General features: G+C 36.0%; 1 protein-coding gene across 14 annotated transcripts in view; it reads right to left on the minus strand.

The window, feature by feature from the left end:
• The window catches only part of rap1gap2b (RAP1 GTPase activating protein 2b), a 133,333-nt gene that overhangs the window by 63,649 nt on the left and 50,258 nt on the right, over positions 1-19,426 (minus strand). For 3 of the 14 annotated variants that reach the window (XM_073934211.1, XM_068215762.2, XM_068215761.2), the window contains exon 1: positions 429-741. In XM_073934211.1, coding sequence (XP_073790312.1) covers positions 429-559 — 131 coding nt within the window. In that variant the 5' untranslated portion in view covers positions 560-741. 14 annotated transcript variants of the gene reach the window in all.

Here is a 19,426-nt window from a genome sequence, read left to right on the forward strand (position 1 = left end):
GCACTGCCACAAATCATGCTTCTTACACAACAGCAATTTGTTTCCATTATTCAGTGTGCAATAGTATTGCTGATAATTATATAAAGTATACAGTTCAAAAAGCTGCTGAAAATCCATCAGCCTTTGACTCAGAGAACAGCAAACATCACTATTCACAACTAGTTTATAAAGTGCTCAGAACATGCAGGCCTAGAAATAATCAAGCGCTCGATGTCCAAAACATTCCCCTTGAGTTTAATCGCCCGCCAAACTTTGTGTCACAGAATTCAAAAACTGATCTGAGAACTGTCCTGCTGCTTTAAGCACAAACTTAAATAATGCATCTGAACACTCTGACCTCACACACACATACACACGCACACACACACTCATATTTGTCCCTTTCCTCCACAAACATTCATAGACAAGCACCAATGACATTCACCCACCATTGGCTGTCTCCCTCCGTCAATCTCCGTCTCTCACAGCGTTTGCGTGAGCGGTGCAGGAGTCCGATAAGAGCAGCAGCAGCGCGAACACCTGCTCTCCGACAGCGCACCCTGGACCTGAGCTCAGACATGGCCAAACCTCAGTCTCTGTCCTGCAACTCAGTCTCCGTCACATCACATCGACACCAGCTCCGGTTGAATCTGCATCGTCACAATCTCCAAAGATGAGGTGCCGTCCTCGCCAGCACAGACTGAGTGTGTGCATCCTTCACTATGAACACCTCTCTCTCCCTCTCTCTCTCTCTCTCTCTCCCTCTCTTTTTCTATCTCTCTCACACCCTCCCTCTCAAATGGCATTTCACTTTGACACCTTATTCTCTATTAAGATGCTTTGATTGCTTAACCTCTGCTGTTCTGCTTTTATCTTCGAGACATTTGCTTTATTTATCTCACTGTGTACATTCACTCAGATCTGCATTCTCTCTTATTTTCTTCTGCCTTTTCTTTCTCTGTTGGTCACCTTGAATTGGAAGCTCACAGTATAGGCTGCATGATATTAAAAAAAATGAGATTTTGGTTATCTGCAATGTTTATTAAATTTTGAGTACAATTTAGCTCTATTTGAAAATAATTAATAAATTTACCAAGCAGACACACAAGATCATAGGACATTAATATTAGGTTAGATTTAGGTCACCAGCTTCTAAGGACAATGTCGTTTTGATGTCCAATGATGACCTGAAATGATGTTGCTATTTTGTTGATTTTAGGTTGTGTTATGAAAGTGACCAAAACCCAACATTGAGCGAATATCTTAAACCAATGTCATATTGATGTCAAAACACTGACATTCAACATTAATCAGTAACATTATTAGATGATGATATTTTTTTAGCTTTATGTTGCATTGGAAAGTGACCAAAATCCAACATCGAGCCAATATCTTAAACTAGTATCATATTGACATCAAATACTGACATTTATTCATCAGGTGTGGCAAACAAAATCCAATGTCTGATAGACATTGGTATTGTCGACATAACTTCAAGCTGTGACATCATTAGATTTTGATATTGTGTTGTCTTTAGGTTTTGTTGGAAAGTGACCAAAATCCAACGTCGAGCCAATATTTTAAACTGATGTCATATTGACGTCAAATACTGACATTTATTTGTCAGGTATAGAAACCAAAATCCACTGTCTAACAGACTTAGGTAAAGTCCACACAACGTTAAGCTGTAACATTATTAGGTGTTAATGTTTTGTTGACTTTAGGTTGCGTTGGAAACTGACCAAAAGCCAATGTCGAGCCAACATCTTACCTGGAGAGTTTAGCTTCAACCCTAATCAAACACACCTGAACCAGCTAATCAAGCTATTATTAGATATACTAGAAACTTCCTGGTAGGTGTGTTGAAGCAAGTTGGAGCTAAACTCTGCAGGACACCGGCCCTCCAGAACTGTGTTTGGACACCTCTGTCTTAAACCAACGTCACATTGATGTCAAACACTGACATTTATTCATCAGGTATGGCAACCGAAACCCAACATCTGATAGACGTCATATTGGTAACATACACAGCATCAAGCTGTAACATCATTAGACGTTAATATTTTGTTGTCTTTAGGTTGCGCTGGAAAGTGACCAAATCCAACGTTGAGCCAATATCTTAAACCAATGTTAGATTGACATCAAATACTGATATTTATTCGTCAGGTATGGCAACCAAATTCCAATGTCTGATAGACGTCATAGTGGTAACATCCACACAACGTCAAGCTGTAACATCATTACATGTTGATATTTTGTTGTCTTTGGGTTGCGTTGGTAAGTAACCAAAATGCAACATCTGTCTAACATTGGACACTGACGTCGGCCTGACGTTGGGTTCTGACGTCAACCCAAATTTCATTCACAAACAAAATGCAACGCCCCACAACTTTGGAGTACAACATCAATCTGATGTCATGTTGACGTCCTGTGCCTGCTGAGTAGATTAATTGGGAAGATTCTGTAGGGGAGTAAATCATTCATAAAATATAATAAACAAATGACATGCATAAATACAATAGAGTGGAGATCAAAGTAAACAGTGATTTATCTTTTTCTGGACAGCCAAACAGTGTTGAGGTAGAGACAGTGAATATTCAAATGTAAAATAACACAGACTAGTCTTAATTTTATAAATAATTGAGTAAAATTCATTAAAAATCAATTATTAAAGTAAAAATTATTGTTGCTGAAGGCTTTAGAATCTCTTGAAATGCTTTAAAGGGGACCTATTATGCTGCTTTTTTTTTTTTTTTTTTACAAGATGTCAATAAGTTTCTGATGTCTCTAAAGGGTGTATGCAAAGTTTCAGCTCTAAATACCCCACAAATATAGTGTAATAACATTTTTAAACTGCCCTATTTAAGATTGGGTCCAAATTGGGCAATTGTTTGAGATCAAAATGAGATTGTAAGAAAAAAAAACTGAAAATGTCAAAAAAAAAAAAGGTGCTCAGAAAAAGGTAGTCTTTGGAAACTGCAGTGTTTATTTGTGCATCCTAAAATCCCACATTTATAATTAGAGCAGCACGAAATTGGAAGAAAACTGACTGTGAAATTTTCATTCACTGCAATATATATTGTGATATTTCAGCAGACGACTTAAATAGCTTATAAATAATTCATAATTTTAGATCAATCGAGATAAATTTGTAGGGGAGCATATCTGCATAAAATATCATTTAAAAAATGACAAGCAAAGTTAAATACAACAGAGAAAATGATTTTCTGGTGAGTCAAACAGTATTCAGAAGCAGAAATAAAGTAATCACGGTATAATTATAACAATAAGACTGTATCATTTTAATTAAGCACACAATTATATAATGTACAATTCATCTTCAGGCAACAAATATTTCATTTATTGTGCCCAAATGCCTTTAATTTGCTTTAAATTCTTACAGTCAGGTCTTAAAAACACATGTGAATGAAAAACTTTGTTTAAAATATGAAATTACTCCATCATGTTGTTAACTGTAATGTCTGGTCAACTATAATCTAGGATTGCTTTGATCGATCAGCCGATAATCACGTTTCATAACTCGATCGGAATTCACTGATCTGATCTCATGAGCCGATCGTAAGAGTGATTCCTTATGAGGACTTTCTATGATTTATTAGAAGTTCACTAACACCTGTCTGGAAATAGTAAAGAAATACAAACACTTCTTTAATATTGCAAAAAGCAGAATAGACCTATTTCATTTTTAGTAAAGAAGTAATGGTTTATAGGTGTACATTTTTATCCTACAAAATGTTTTTATCTGTTATAAGTATTATTTTTTGTAAAGCTACCTCTGATCATGATGACGTGTCTACACTAGATGGTTATAAGAGACATGTTTAAGGGGTTATATGCAACATCCTTAATTTAGGTAATCTTAGGTTAGGAGAAGCTCCACCTAAGTATGATACTTGGAAAAGGTGCTTTATGCATTGTTACAGTTACAGTTGAAGTCAGAATTATTAGCCTCCCTGAATTATAATTTTTTTCCCCTAGTTTCTGTTTAATGGAGAGAAGATTTTTTTCAACACATTTCTAAACATAATAGTTTTAATAACTCATCTCTAATAACTGATTTATTTTATCTTTGCCATGATGACAGTAAATAATATTTGACTAGATATTTTTCAGACACTTCTATACAGCTTAAAGTGACATTTAAAGGCTTAACTAACTTAATTAGGTCAACTAGGCAGGTTAATTAGGCAAGTTGTTGTATAACGATGGTTTGTTCTGTAGACTATCAAAAATAAATAGCTTAAAGGGGCTAATAGTTTTGACCTTAAATAGTTTTTTAAAACTGCATTTATTATTAAGACTTTCTCCAGAAGAAAAAAGTATTATCGGACATACTGTGAAAATTTCCTAGCTCTGTTAAACATCACTTGGGAAATGTTTAAAAAAGAAAAAAAAATCAAAGGGGGGCTAATAATTCTGACTTATATAAAGCTTGAAGCATCAGAATCGGTACTCAGTATTGACTAATTACCATGACAAGATATCAGTACTCTGTATCAGCAGCAAAAATCCTGATCTAAACATCCCTACAATAATCCCAACTCAATTGCAGATCACTGCGATATGATTATTACGGACTCGCACATTGCAATATCGATGCTGAAACTATATATTGTGCAGCCCTATTTATAATGCATCTTGAGGTGCTTTCACACCTGTGAACTGATTCGTTTGTTCCGAAACAGGGATTAAAACTGTTACAATGTTGCACTTTGGTCTTGGTGCAGTTCACTTTTTTTAATGGCAAAGTTTCTAAACAAACCAAAATAGTTAAAACAAGTCACGTACGAGTAAACTCTCCTCACATTGGTCAGAGTTTCAGGGTTCATTTTGCAGAGTCCGGCTGAGCTGTCATGCGTCCTTATTTCAATTTATGACGATGAGCAATAAGACAATATAAGCGAAAAGCTGTGCTTTGATTTTGAATGATGACACCATCAGACATCATCACTAAATTTATAGCAGAGGTAAGACTTTCTCATTCATATTCACACACCATTGCCACACAAAATGATGTAAAAGTAAATTTTGCATAATAGGTCCCCTTTAAACTCTATTACAAACACATGCAAATTTCACTCCATCATGGCTAATCTCTGCATTGACTCTACAATTCTTGTGTGTTCTGAACTGTGGTTACTGCTCAACTAAAATCCCAGCTCAATATTTCACATCCTGCGATGTGACTTCAGCGGGTGCGCACATTGCCATTTCAATGCTGAAACAATATATTCTGCAGCCCTAGCTCACAGTATGGAATTATGGCTCTTTTCCTCTATTCTATACAGCGATCACATGGTGTGTGCGGATTTTGTTCCTGCACAGTAGGCACATTTTTTTTTATCTGTGACAAGATTCTGAATCTCTTTAATGTCGTGTTAACCTTTCTCAGTATCTCAAAAGACACCAGACCCTGAGCAAAATGCCAACGATGAACTGACATTCCTAAAAATTACAGTACACTGATACTGGTCCAGATAAAAATCCTGCTTCAGTGAGTAAAATAATAACTCCAGGAATATCTATTACAATTGATAAAAGAGTGATGTTTTTGGTGTGAAAAATGCATCAAAGTGCAGTACTAGTGTATATTCCACTTATTGAAGTGCACCTTTTAGTTGATGCAAATATCCAATCAGCCAATAACAAACCAGTAAATCAATGCATGTAGGCATGTAAATGTGGTGAAGATAATGTGATGAGTTGCATTAGAATGGAGATCAAAGGTGGCTGCTTACACCTGGTCACTTTTGCGTTTTCACTGATTGATCAACTATCTGATTTGTGAAAACGGTTCCATTTACATGCAAATATTTATGCAAATTTAACTGTTACATCGTCAGATACACCACATTTAACTTAATATTGTTTTTGAACAGAATTATAAACTGTACATCTTGTCATACAAAATGTTTTATAAGTAGGCTTTGCACTTCACACGTGTTCTGGTAAATCCTCATCACAAGGCTGGCTCCATGATTACTGTCATTACAGACTAAATGCCTAGCTCAGTCATAAAACTCTAATGAGCGTTGATTGAAGTGCTTGCATCATTCTCAACAAACAATCAACCATCCTTCTCTATTCGACATGCTCTTTATACCATTTGCCTAGGTAGTGTGTAGACTGCATACTAGTCTTAAACGACAGGAATTTTATTTGCAGCTTTACAGTACTATAGATTTCCAAGTGCAGGGTTGTGGCTGGAACGGTATCCACTGCGTAAAACTTATGCGGGAATAGATGCCAGATCATTTTGCTGTGGCGACCCCTGATAAATAAGGGACTACGCTAAAGAAAAATGAATAAATAAATGCCCCCTATGGAGAAATGTATTCTCGCTCTATATAACAGGATGGCTCTACTATTATTGTGGTAGAAGAGCCAGTTGGTTTACTTGCTCTCAGCAGCTGACTTAGAAAGACAAACCTATTCACGTGTTTTTATTTACATATTTTTATTTATTAAAACATTTTTTTATCTCAGTTGTCATGACTGAAATAAAATTATTGTGTCATACAGATAAGTGGAAGACTCTAAGGAAAAATACGTGTTTATATTAATTTATGTATAAACTTCTCTCCCAAAAACAAAATGTTGTGCTTTTGTAAAAGACCAAAACGTTTCATTTTTACTATTATTTTCCCCTCCTTTCACAGAGGCACCACAATGTGTGTAATTTTCTCTGTTGTTAATGCTACTGTTTGATATTATTTTAACATTCAAATATTATCATTTTACAGTTAATGACAGGTCAAAAATAAATAAAATAAAACAAATCTGTCATTTGTCACATTGCATGTTTTATAAGTAGTGTTTTTATCCAAGTCATAAAGCCAATAACACACTCTCATTATTTATTTATTTATTTATTTATTTATTTATTTATTTTTTGTGAGGAGTAAAAATTGCATATGTGGTTTTAACGGCTATATGCATTAAAATCTGTCCCGTTTCATCTGGATTGCATCCCAGACCACCTTCTGAAGTGGTTTGAGTGATTCAATTTACAGCCGTCTCAAATGTGTTTTGAAAGACATTTACACCTGTCACTTTCATGATCAGATTGCAGTCCGCTCAGAAGAAACAGACGAAGTGACCTGGTGTAAACAGCCCCCTATGTGACTAGGGATGACTATCATTGACAGATCTAAGTGTTTTAGAAAAAAATGATTGTTTCTGATATTCCCCAATAGAATACATCTCCACTGAGTAAAAATGTTTTGTATATGCCAGAAGTCACAGGAGAATGACCTCACTGGTTCAAGCTGAAAGAAAGGCAATGGTATCTTAAATAACCACTTGTTACAATCAAGGTCTACAGAAGAGCATCTCTGAACATTCAACATGTCAAACCTTGAAGCAGATGAGCTACAGCAGCAGAAGAAGAAGAGGAAGAAGAGCACATCAGGGACACTTGTCTCAGATAAACAGCAGACCAATAAAAAAAGAACTAATAAACAGTAAAATAGAAAGCTGAAAAAAAGTTGGCTAATCTGTTAGATTTTTACTTAATTAGCAGATTTTTTACAACTTAATTGTTTTATATTTGTTCCACTTAAATTTGTGAAAACAATGAAGCTAACTTAAGTCTTGGGACAACATGAACCCAGCATTTTCTACATTTTTCAGACTGTGTGGTCAGAATTTGGCATAAACAACACAAAAGCATGGATCCGTCCAGCTTTGTATCCATTGTTCAGTCTGCTGGAGATGTAAATGGTGTGTGAGAGATATTTTATGCAACACTTTGAGCGATTTAGTATGAATTGAGCATCGTTTACACACCACAGCCTTGTTGCTCAGTATTGGCGTCCATCCAATCCTTCTACTCAAAACTGGACATTGTGATATTTTGCTTTTCTGCAATATATGTTGAGATATGAATAGAATTTAACCAAATGGCTTACATAGCTCTGTTTATTATAAAATCATTAATTTTATATTGATTGTGGAGGAGTCTATAGTAGTGTGAATTATAATAAACACATTACAAGCACATATAAACACTAAAAAGCAAAGATAAAAGGTTTAATAAACAGCCCTTAATGGTATTCTGAAGGATTTAAACAGTGCTCAGGTACAGGAATTAAGTAATCAAATGTAAAATAGCACAACATAGTCTTCACTGTATAAATAAATAGATGAAATTCATCTTTATTAACATTTAAAACAGTATAATTTATTGTGCCCAGATGCTTTACACTCTCTTGAAATATTCACAGTCACAGGCCTTAAAAATCAATTTACACTCCATTATATGGTTAAGTCTGCAATCTCTCCACAAATTCATGTTCTGAACTGTGGCTCCTTAGTCAACTATTACAATAATACTTAACATTCCACACCCTGGGATGTGATTATTGCGAATGTGCACATTGCAATATTGATGTTGATACTATATATTGTGGAGCTCTAATTCAAAGGTACACTGTAAAAAAAATCTGTAAAAAAAAGGCAGCAGGGCTTCCAGACTTGTTCCATTAAATTACGGAAAATAACCACTTTACAAAATTACATGCAAAAACTGTAAAAATACAGAACATATACTTTACGGTCAAAATTTATTAAATTAGTTTCTTACTGTTGATAAGTTGCATTTAAACTGTGAAAAAATGGGAAAAAGGTAATTACTGCAATTTTCCTAAATATTATTGCACTTATACAGGTTATTGCTGTCATTTTATAAATTACTACTGTAAATATATATTTTAATTGTACATATACAGATTAATTTTTGTGATTTTAAAGATTATTACTGTAATTTTACAGGATTTAATGCAATTATAGAAATTAATGTGATTATAATGATTATTACTGTAATTATACATATTAATGTGATTATAAGGATTAATTTGTGTAATTGTGCACAAATATTCATTTTATTTATACAAGTCCATACATTTTTCCACTTTTAACATACATTTAAACCAGAAAAAAGCTTTTAAAGAATGATTTTAAAAATCTTAGGTACAAACAATAGGTGTTGTCATAAAACACTGTAAATAAAACTATAAACTATTTTAATAATATTTTTAGGTTATGTAGGTTAAACTCCAGAACAATTTGCTTGAAAAAATACAAAATTGTCATATATCTAATATTTTATTTATTTATTTATTTATTTATTTATTTATTTATTTATTTATTTATTTATTATTCATTTTTTTTATACTAATACTTTACAAGTATTTTTTTACAATACAAATAACACATTTGGTTATTGTTTAACAAAAACACAAGCTTAGTGTCATGTGAGGACGCCTGCACAACAAAGTTGATCATCAAATAGCAGTTAATTAAGAAAATCATCTTACAATTAAAGGTTGAAACAGGAACAAAACAAGGGCATACAGATAATCTCAAGCGTAAAGGCGGTAAAAAAATAACAAAGTAAAGGAGTCAAATGCGACAAGGAATTGATCTTCTGACTGTGTGTGTAATCAATGAGAATTATGAACCCGTGTGTGCGAGGTGCATGCTGGGAGATGTAGTTCCTTAAAGTAGCATGTGCATAGTTTTCCATCACTGGTTGTAACAATTAGAATAGCAACATTCTACACACACACACACACACACACACACACACACACACACACACACACACACACACAGACAGACGCGTAGTACAACAGTCCCGGTGAGCAAGGGAGTGATCCCTTCAGATTCAACAACACGCACGATAGCATTTATCAAATTTGCTTAAACTAAGCGTTCTAAAATATGGCTGTATTTTACAAGCAAGGATTCTGACACAGCAACGTGAAACTTATGAAATGTGAGGGCTCATGGAAGTAGCTTAAAGGCAGAGAATAGGGCTGTCTTTGACAGCTTGCAACTTCATCTGCCACTTTCACTACAGTACATTTATATGAACACCAACACTCCGCTCTTATGATTAAGATAATACTAATTAGGAATCTGCATTTTTTGATTACCTTGAAGGATGACGCGAGTCCTGAAATGTGGAGGTTTTTCTTTTCGTTTGCCATGAGGTAGAAAATTCCATAAAAACATCCTAAATGAAAATATGCTAAATGAAAGTGAACTGCTGAACTGCAGTTAAAGCCTAAAGATTAAAAATGAAACACCCGAAATTGCATGAAACTCCGGAGGAAACGCAGGATAGCCTGGTGATGTGACATTAACTGTTTTATACTGAAACTTTCCTTTTAAAAGCGCGTCCATGGTCTTATCCGAATTTCTTTGCACGTTAAACACACGCAGGGCCAGGGCAAGCTGAACTGGCACTCTAGGCATATATACAGTATATATATTTTTGACATTATTAACCTCACATTAATCTTCATATGAATACTATCTTCACAAATAAAATTGACTGAATTTTTGTTTCCCTATTTTTACAGAAATAATCTGTAAATATTAATGTAGAATTACATGTTACTCTCTAAAAATAAAGAAAATGTCTTTTGGTTGGAAGAAGTTGGCATAGTGTGTTTCAGTATAAAATATTCTAATTAATAAGATGTTTATACCTGAAATTCATTAATAACAAAAGCTTCAAACTCAAACTTCAAACTAAAAACTCAGTTCTTTGTTATTGTAGAATAAGGGTTACCTTACCCCGACTTAACCACCTTTATAACTTGCCTATGCACTTCATTTATTGTACATTTAGTAATTTTTTGTTACCTTTGTTTACTATTTTGTTAATAAATACACATTTATTACAATTGTGTCTTCCTTTTGTTAATAATACAGAAAAAGGTCCTACAAATCAAACCATCTCATAATCCTTCAGATTTGGCCAGATAATAAACTCCTCATTTGTATAGTTTAATTGACAATATTTTATTGATAATTATTTTGACAGTGGAAAGCTGTCTGGTGCCCTGTTTAAAAGGAGTTAATTATCTGTTATTTCTACATTAATTGGTTCCCCCACGTGAGAGTAAAATATCAATATTAATATCAATTCCTGAACATTGGTTTTAACATTTGATAAATCCAATTTTCACTACAATAGGCATTTCATTGTATAATAAAGAAAATGGAAAATTATGTAAAAATACAGGCAATTACCTGTGTAGTACCAATGGCTGAAACAAAATGTTTTAGGAACCTAAACCTGTAATGCTTTGTGCATCAAAACACAACAGCTTTATGCTGAAGCTGTGTTATCTAAAACTCTACAAACAGAAAATAACAAGGAGCTTTTCAAGAGCCGTGTTTATGCTGTGCTGCAATTATAAGCCCATTTTCATTATTTAATTTCACCTGCTGAGCAAATCCGCTCCTACCTGTTAGGATTTCATCTGGAGCAAGAGTGTGTATTTGTGAGCGACATGCTTTCACAACATGAAGAGAATTAAATGCTTTGGGGTTTTTCTTTTCTAGCTGAAGGCAATTATCGGAGTGTGCGCAGGACAGAAGTGGAGAATCACTCCATGATGAGCCATTCAGACTCATCAAGAGCTTGTGGCTCTGGCAGACAAATATTCCAGCACCAAGAGCCACAATACTGAGTGTGCAAGATGATGAGCAAAAACAGTCATGTTTATTTCGGCTCATGCGAAATGGTGAAATCAGACAAGTCAAGAGTGTTATTCTGTAAAACAGGAGAGTTCTGCGTTGGCCTCCAGACAGTGCTGATGTTGAAGAACAGCAAATTAGGAGGAGGGGGTGGAGATCATATTTTTCATGTGAGCAAATCATAATTGTAAAAATATGTTCATAAATTTAAAATGATATGATTTTTCGGGAACACTTAATAATAACTACACACTATGAATCATTTATTAAGCATTAGCATCTAGGGAATTCATTATTTGTTAAGCATTAACTCTACATTAATAAATGTTAGTAAGCAGTTTATAACTGCAGCTACAAATGCTGTGTTCTTGACTTACAACCACATTTATAATGTGCTTAATCATTGTGCTTTCATACTTCGTATTTTTTTTTGTACTCAGGCATATAGTAATGGTTACTATGTATGTAAATAAATGTTTTATTAACTCAACTTCATGCAGTTTTGTGATCTGATCTAAAGTGAGGACTATTTATACCTTATAAATCCCTTATAAATGACAATTAAAGGCTTAATATTAAATGAACAATAATCTTTGCAATCTTTTCTAAAAAGTAAAATTACTGTAAAGTTTAAACATTACTGAATAACAGGAGTCTCAAAATATAACAAAAATTGGATATTAAACAATAACAATATGATTTAACAATATAATTAGATTTATATTTATTAGGATTTAGACTTAGATTTATATAATTAGGATTTATTTTTCATTTGAAGTACAGTTTCATTTGAGTATCTTTCGTTTCAGTCGTTTATTTCAATCAGTCGTTTCTGTTCTTTTTTCTGTTTAGAATTTAACTGAGCATTTAATTATCATTTATAAAGGATTTATAAAGCATAATATGTAAAGCATATAGTTAAGGTAAAGAAGCATTTATTAACATACAAATTAACTATTAATATATGCCTGAATAATAAGACTTATAAATGTCATTTTAATAGTTTATTAATCATTTACTAACTCTAAATGATGAATTTTGAATGATCCTGAAACACAACCAACTATGCCTAAATAACTGGTTTGTAAATAATGCAATACTTAATTAAGTAATAAAATTAACAGAGTATTAAACTACAATTATAGATTGCTTGTAAGTCAGCAATACAGCATTTGTAGCTGCAGCTATATTGCTTAACAGATAATGAATTCCCTATTTGCTAATGCTTGGTTATAAATGGTTATAGTGTGTAGTTATTATACAGTGTTACCGATTTTTCTTTGTCAACAGATAAATGTTTTATATATGGGGGATATAAGTATTGAACACGTCATGTTTTATCTTGGAATAATATTTCTAAAGGAGCTGTTGACATGGAATTTAACCAGAGTTTGGTAGAAACCTGAATAATACAAATATAAGACTAAAACAAACAAAAAAAAAAATCAGAAAAATTTGTTGTGAATGAAAAGACACAAAATTAGTGTAAATGAAATGACACATAGAGAAAGTACTGAACTACTGAAACATACTTTAAATATTTAATATAAAAGGCTTTTTTGGTGATGGAAGCTTAAAGAAGCCTTTCATATTGAAAATGAATTGCTCAGGTGTGAGCTTTTCACAGACTTCAACAGAGTGTAAACATCTTCTGTGGGTCTCGTCTATCAAATCTGATCTTTATTTTTTGTTTTCTGTTGGATTCGAGTCAAGTGATACCCTGGGCCATTCTACAGCTTGATTTTCTATCTCTGAAAGCATTTAAGCATTTTCTTGGCTGACTTTTGTCTGATGTCCACCCTGGTTTTATCTTCATCATCCCGGAAAATGTATTATAGATGTTGGACTGAAGCAGCTAATATTAATTTACACTGAGGAAGGGCAGAGGGTTGCTGAATAACTTCTGAGAGATTTCAGCTGCTGTCTGGGCTTTCGCTGCCTTTCTACACCTCCCTTTCTTCATGTGTTCAATACATTTTCTCTGCGTCATTTCATTTTATTAAACATAACTTAATTTGTTAATCAATTAATATTTTTTTCTTTGCCTGTATGTATTTCTTTGGTTGTTACTAACATTGGGGAAATTTTCAAGTCAATAGCATCTTTAGAAATATGTTTTCTAAAAAAATAATACTATTCAATACTTATTTTTACCCACTGTATATATACCCTTTTATATATTAAGCTTTTTAAAATTATCATTTAAATATATATATATATATATATATATATATATATATATATATATATATATATATATATATATATATATATATATATATATATATATATATATGTATATATATATACTGTAAATATGAATGAACAAGCTTGTATTGAATAAACACTGTCCTCAACCCTCTTATGTATGATTAATTGATTAAATTCAGTTGATTAACTTGCACTGATAGAATCAGCAACAGGTAAATAATTAACTCTAAGACTACCAACGTGGTAATTTTGACCACTTTTAAATTTTGTACTAGAATAACTTTGCTGAAATCAATCCCATATAACTTCAGCACACTAAATTTTCTCAAACGTATAATTTTCTAACATTATTTGATCAAAATGACAAAACAGAAGGGTTCTGAGCATTTTTTCCCTCAAATTACCATACATTGACGAAAAGTATTATAAATGGTATATCATTTCACACTCTCTGAAATAAAGAAACAGGAGCTGTCACTGGGGCAGTACCTTTTAAAAAGAAACATATTTGTACCCAAAGAGTCCACAGTGGTACCTCAAAGGTCCATATTAGTGCCTAAATGTACCTAAAATGTACCTTTGAGGTACCAATATGGCTCCTTCAAAATTTAAATATGTACCTTTTGAATGGGTATTGCCCCAGTGACAGCTCCTGTACCTTTATTTCTGAGAGGGCAGCATGTGCTGTTTTTTCATACATGTTCATAAAGTATTGTACTGTGCATTAAATTTATTAATTATAATTTGATTTAATAATTATCTTTATCATTTTCTATGATTTGCTACTATTTAAGTAATAATCTAACAGTATATTGATATATTTTTTATCTGAACCTATTCACCTTATTCTACGCCGACAAGCGGGCGCTGCCAATTGAATCTTTTTGGCTTGATTCTTCCGGTCTCATTCACTTCTATAAATTTTTTGACGTTAAAAACTGCTCGTTACGCTGCTTGATGTTGCAATTTGATATTTTCTTATTATATTATTCTACTTGGTCTGTATAGTCATGCAAACATTTGTTTGTAGAGCAAGTAGTTTGACCGTTTTCTGCCGTTTATTATTCCTAGTCATTTCTCCCATAGGCGACTGAATCGGAAGTTCTAAGACAATCACGAAAACAGGCGCACTTCCGCATTTTAGAATAAGGTCAATACTGTAGCTACTATAGCAGGTTTTGTGGTTGTTTTTGAACTAATACATTTTTACATTCACTAAAATTTTAATTTTGGGTCCTAATTTTTTGTGTAATTACATATCAGATCCATTTATGCATACATTTTGATTCCAGTAGTTTTTATTACATTTTTATTACATTCATTACATTTTTGTTTTAGTAATTTATTACATTACATAATATTCAATGTGGCACAGTGGTTAGCACTGTCGCCTCACAACAAGAAGGGTGGGTCAGTTGGCATTTCTGTGTGGAGTTTGCATGGTCACCCCATGTTTGCGTGGGTTTCCTCCGCATGCTCCCGTTTCCCACACAGTCCACAGACATGTGGTACAGGTGAATTGAATAAACTAAATTGTTGTAGAGTATGTATGTGAGTAAGTGTGTATGGGTGCTTCCCAGTACTGTGTTTCAGCTGAAAGGGCATCCACTGTGTGAAACTTAAAAAAAAGTACAATATATTGACTCTAAATTCAAAATTAAAATTCTTTTGCACTATATAGCATGTAATATGATGATCGAAGCGTCAGATATGTGTGAATACGCAATTATTCACCCAACCAATAGTGTAGTTTGCGTATCAAATGTTTTAAAAAGTACATTTACAGGATGGACCCAATATACACTGAAAACATCAGACAAACACTGCCCTGCACATTTCAAAGCTTTACAAACCATTAAATCTGAATTATCTGTCACATTTTTTATATAGCTGGAAGCATATAGAGAAGCAATCTGTGTATTTCCATCATCAAGGCAGCAAGATTACATCTGCTTCAAAAGACACAGCCAGCAGGTGCCTGTTGTTTTACACCACATCTTGCAGCCACAACTGAAAATACACCACAAGTGTTGGCTTTCCGTTCAACATCAGAGGCGTTTAATCCAGAGGAAAAGGTGAAGGGCCAACATAACTGACAGCTAATGGGCAAGAAGATACACGACCAGAACAGTGTGCTTTGTATTCAAGGCCACTGATCTGCAGACTGGCAAAAGCGGCCCCCTGCTGTCTGCATGTCTGAAGCACACATGCAATCACAGACGGGACCCTGCAGCTCACAGACACAAGAGCACTTGATCTGAAAACGTGACGGCGGCAATAGAAGTCTGAGTGGGTAAATATCTGCAGTCTACAGGATTCTGTCTGCCCTTCTCGTCTCAGCAGGGACGCCACACAGACCGGCACTGGCTTCCTAGTGGAGTTCATGCATGGTCTCGCTCTTTTTTACCACTTCGTTTCAATAAAAGCACTGAATGTATGGCTTTTGCACAAGCACCAAGGCTGTGTTATGTGTGGGGGGATGTGTGTGTGTGTGTGTGTGCTTGTGACTTTAAGGAAACAAATTTATAATAATATTGAATCGTTGCTGCTTTTATTAGCTATTACTTTAATATGATTTGTTTTCATTTAAGAAAGAAACTAACAGTGTGTTGATCTGTTTTGAATTAGAACCTGTAATTAGCTATAAAAGTACTTGTCACGCTTGGGCTCTACCAGAAAGGCAAAGGATCGCAGGAGTTATCAAACATGTAGATTTATTTACAAACACTCACTTGGAAGACATAGGAAACATAGGAAATTCAGGAACGACATGGGGTGTAGACAATACATAACATAAAAAAACGGACGAAGGACTGAACAACACAAAGGAGTATAAATACACATAACTTGATGACACTAATAACAAACCAACCCAAGCTCATTCTGGAAACGTAGTCCCGCGGACGTTTCTGGAGACCGCGATTTACGTGGCCGGAGGTACGTAAAGGCCGCGTTTGTTTTTTTTTCGAGCGAACGCTGCGGGGCGGTGTGGCGCCACTCCACCCCTCCTCTTTGCGCTCGCCGGCCGACGGCTCGCCTCCGAGTGCAGGGCTTTCCCGACGCAATCAGTTTGTCCGCCTAGCTCACGGCGTTGCGTCGGCGAAGCGGAGGCCCCGGAGGAGGAGGACGAGCCGGAGCCGGCCGCGGTGGACGACGACCGGGATCGAGTCTGGGGAACGGCGGGTTCCGGAAATCAGGTAAGACGAAAAACAGAATCCGGTAAATAAGGGCGAGAACGCGGCGGGATCCGAAAACGCGGTCGAAATAAAAAGACGGGGGCTTTTGCTTTAATTTTATTTTTTTTCGATCCGGTGACTATTCGCGCGCTAAAATTGAAAAAGAGGCGCCCGCCCGAGACGCAAAAAAATGCGCACAAGCGGCCTCTCGCGGATCCGCGAAAACAAAAAACCGCTCGAATACGTACCTCCCGGGACGTAAATCGCGGTCTGCAGAAACGTCCGCAGGGCTACGTTTCCACAATGAGCCCGGGTTGTAACAAACAGGAGTGAGACACAGGTGGAACTAATGAACATTAAGAAACGGCAGGAAACAGAACAAAGGAGCACATGTGGAAGGTCACATGACACAAATACAGGGGCCTGACATTACCCCCCCCTCCCTCCCTTGAAGGCACCACCTCGTGCCTTTAACACAAGAGACAAGGGAAAAAGATGGAAAGGAGGGGGCCGAGGAGGAGTCTTAGGAGGGAGGAGCCATGGAGGAGGAGTGGTTGCTGACTCCAGGGGGCTGACGCCATAGCTGGAATTGAAGGCCAAGGAGGAGACGGAGAGCTGTAGGGCGTAGGTGATGTCAATGTCGCGGACCGCTAAGGTGGATCGAAACAACGACACATGTCTGGAAGCCCGTGGCAGAGCCAGAGCGATAGAGGACCAAGGCGTAGCTGGAGGGAAGGAGGAACTCAACGTATCTGTCAGGATGGAGGGACAAGGCGCAGCCAGAGGAGCGAAGTCCAGAGGCGGAGGCAGGGCGATGACTGACCAAGACAGAGCTGGAGGGACGAGGGAGCCTGGTGGAGCTGGTGGGCTGATGGCCCATGGAGGAGACAAGGGAGGAGAAAGTCAACGTAGAGCCGTAGTTTAATGGTTCTCTGAGCTCCTCCTGGCCGGTGTAATTTCGATCTGTCGCTCGGGATGCGGGATGGCAATGGCTCACACACCGCGGGTGGCTCTTCATTTGCGGTAGGCTCTAGCACACACTCCCTGCGGATGGATGTTGGGCGATGATCCATTACTCGCCAGTATCCACTCCACAAAAGCAGCAAGATTGCCTCAAGGACCATCCTCGGATGACATTATACATCCACTGTGTGAAACTTTAAAAAAAAGTACAATATATTGAATATAAATTAAAAATTAAAATTCTTTTGCACTATATAGCATGTAATATGATGATCGAAGCGTCAGATATGTGTGAATACGCAATTATTCACCCAACCAATAGTGTAGTTTGCGTATCAAATGTTTTAAAAAGTACATTTACAGGATGGACCCAATATACACTGAAAACATCAGACAAACACTGCCCTGCACATTTCAAAGCTTTACAAACCATTAAATCTGAATTATCTGTCACATTTTTTATATAGCTGGAAGCATATAGAGAAGCAATCTGTGTATTTCCATCATCAAGGCAGCAAGATTACATCTGCTTCAAAAGACACAGCCAGCAGGTGCCTGTTGTTTTACACCACATCTTGCAGCCACAACTGAAAATACACCACAAGTGTTGGCTTTCCGTTCAACATCAGAGGCGTTTAATCCAGAGGAAAAGGTGAAGGGCCAACATAACTGACAGCTAATGGGCAAGAAGATACACGACCAGAACAGTGTGCTTTGTATTCAAGGCCACTGATCTGCAGACTGGCAAAAGCGGCCCCCTGCTGTCTGCATGTCTGAAGCACACATGCAATCACAGACGGGACCCTGCAGCTCACAGACACAAGAGCACTTGATCTGAAAACGTGACGGCGGCAAAAGAAGTCTGAGTGGGTAAATATCTGCAGTCTACAGGATTCTGTCTGCCCTTCTCGTCTCAGCAGGGACGCCACACAGACCGGCACTGGCTTCCTAGTGGAGTTCATGCATGGTCTCGCTCTTTTTTACCACTTCGTTTCAATAAAAGCACTGAATGTATGGCTTTTGCACAAGCACCAAGGCTGTGTTATGTGTGTGTGTGTGTGTGTGTGTGTGTGTGCGTGTGTGCTTGTGACCTTTTAGGAAACAAATTTATAATGATATTGAATCGTTGCTGCTTTTATTAGCTATTATTTTAATAAGATTTGTTTTCATTTAAGAAAGAAACTAACAGTGTGTTGATCTGTTTTGAATTAGAACCTGTAATTAGCTATAAAAGTACTTGTCACGCTTGGGCTCTACCAGAAAGGCAAAGGATCGCAAGAGTTATCAAACATGTAGATTATTTTACAAACACTCACTTGGAAGACATAGGAAACATAGGAAATTCAGGAACGACATGGGGTGTAGACAATACATAACATAAAAAAACGGACGAAGGACTGAACAACACAAAGGAGTATAAATACACATAACTTGATGGCATATAACAAACCAACCCAAGCTCATTCTTGAAACGTAGCCCCGTGGACGGTTTTGGAGACCGCGATTTATGTGGCAGGAGGTACGTAAAGGCCGCGTTTGTTTTTATTCGAGCGAACGCTGCGGGGCGGTGTGGCGCCGCTCCG

This window comes from Danio rerio, chromosome 21 (assembly GCF_049306965.1).
Source record: "Danio rerio strain Tuebingen ecotype United States chromosome 21, GRCz12tu, whole genome shotgun sequence".
In the NCBI taxonomy this organism is placed as follows: Eukaryota; Metazoa; Chordata; class Actinopteri; order Cypriniformes; family Danionidae; genus Danio; species Danio rerio.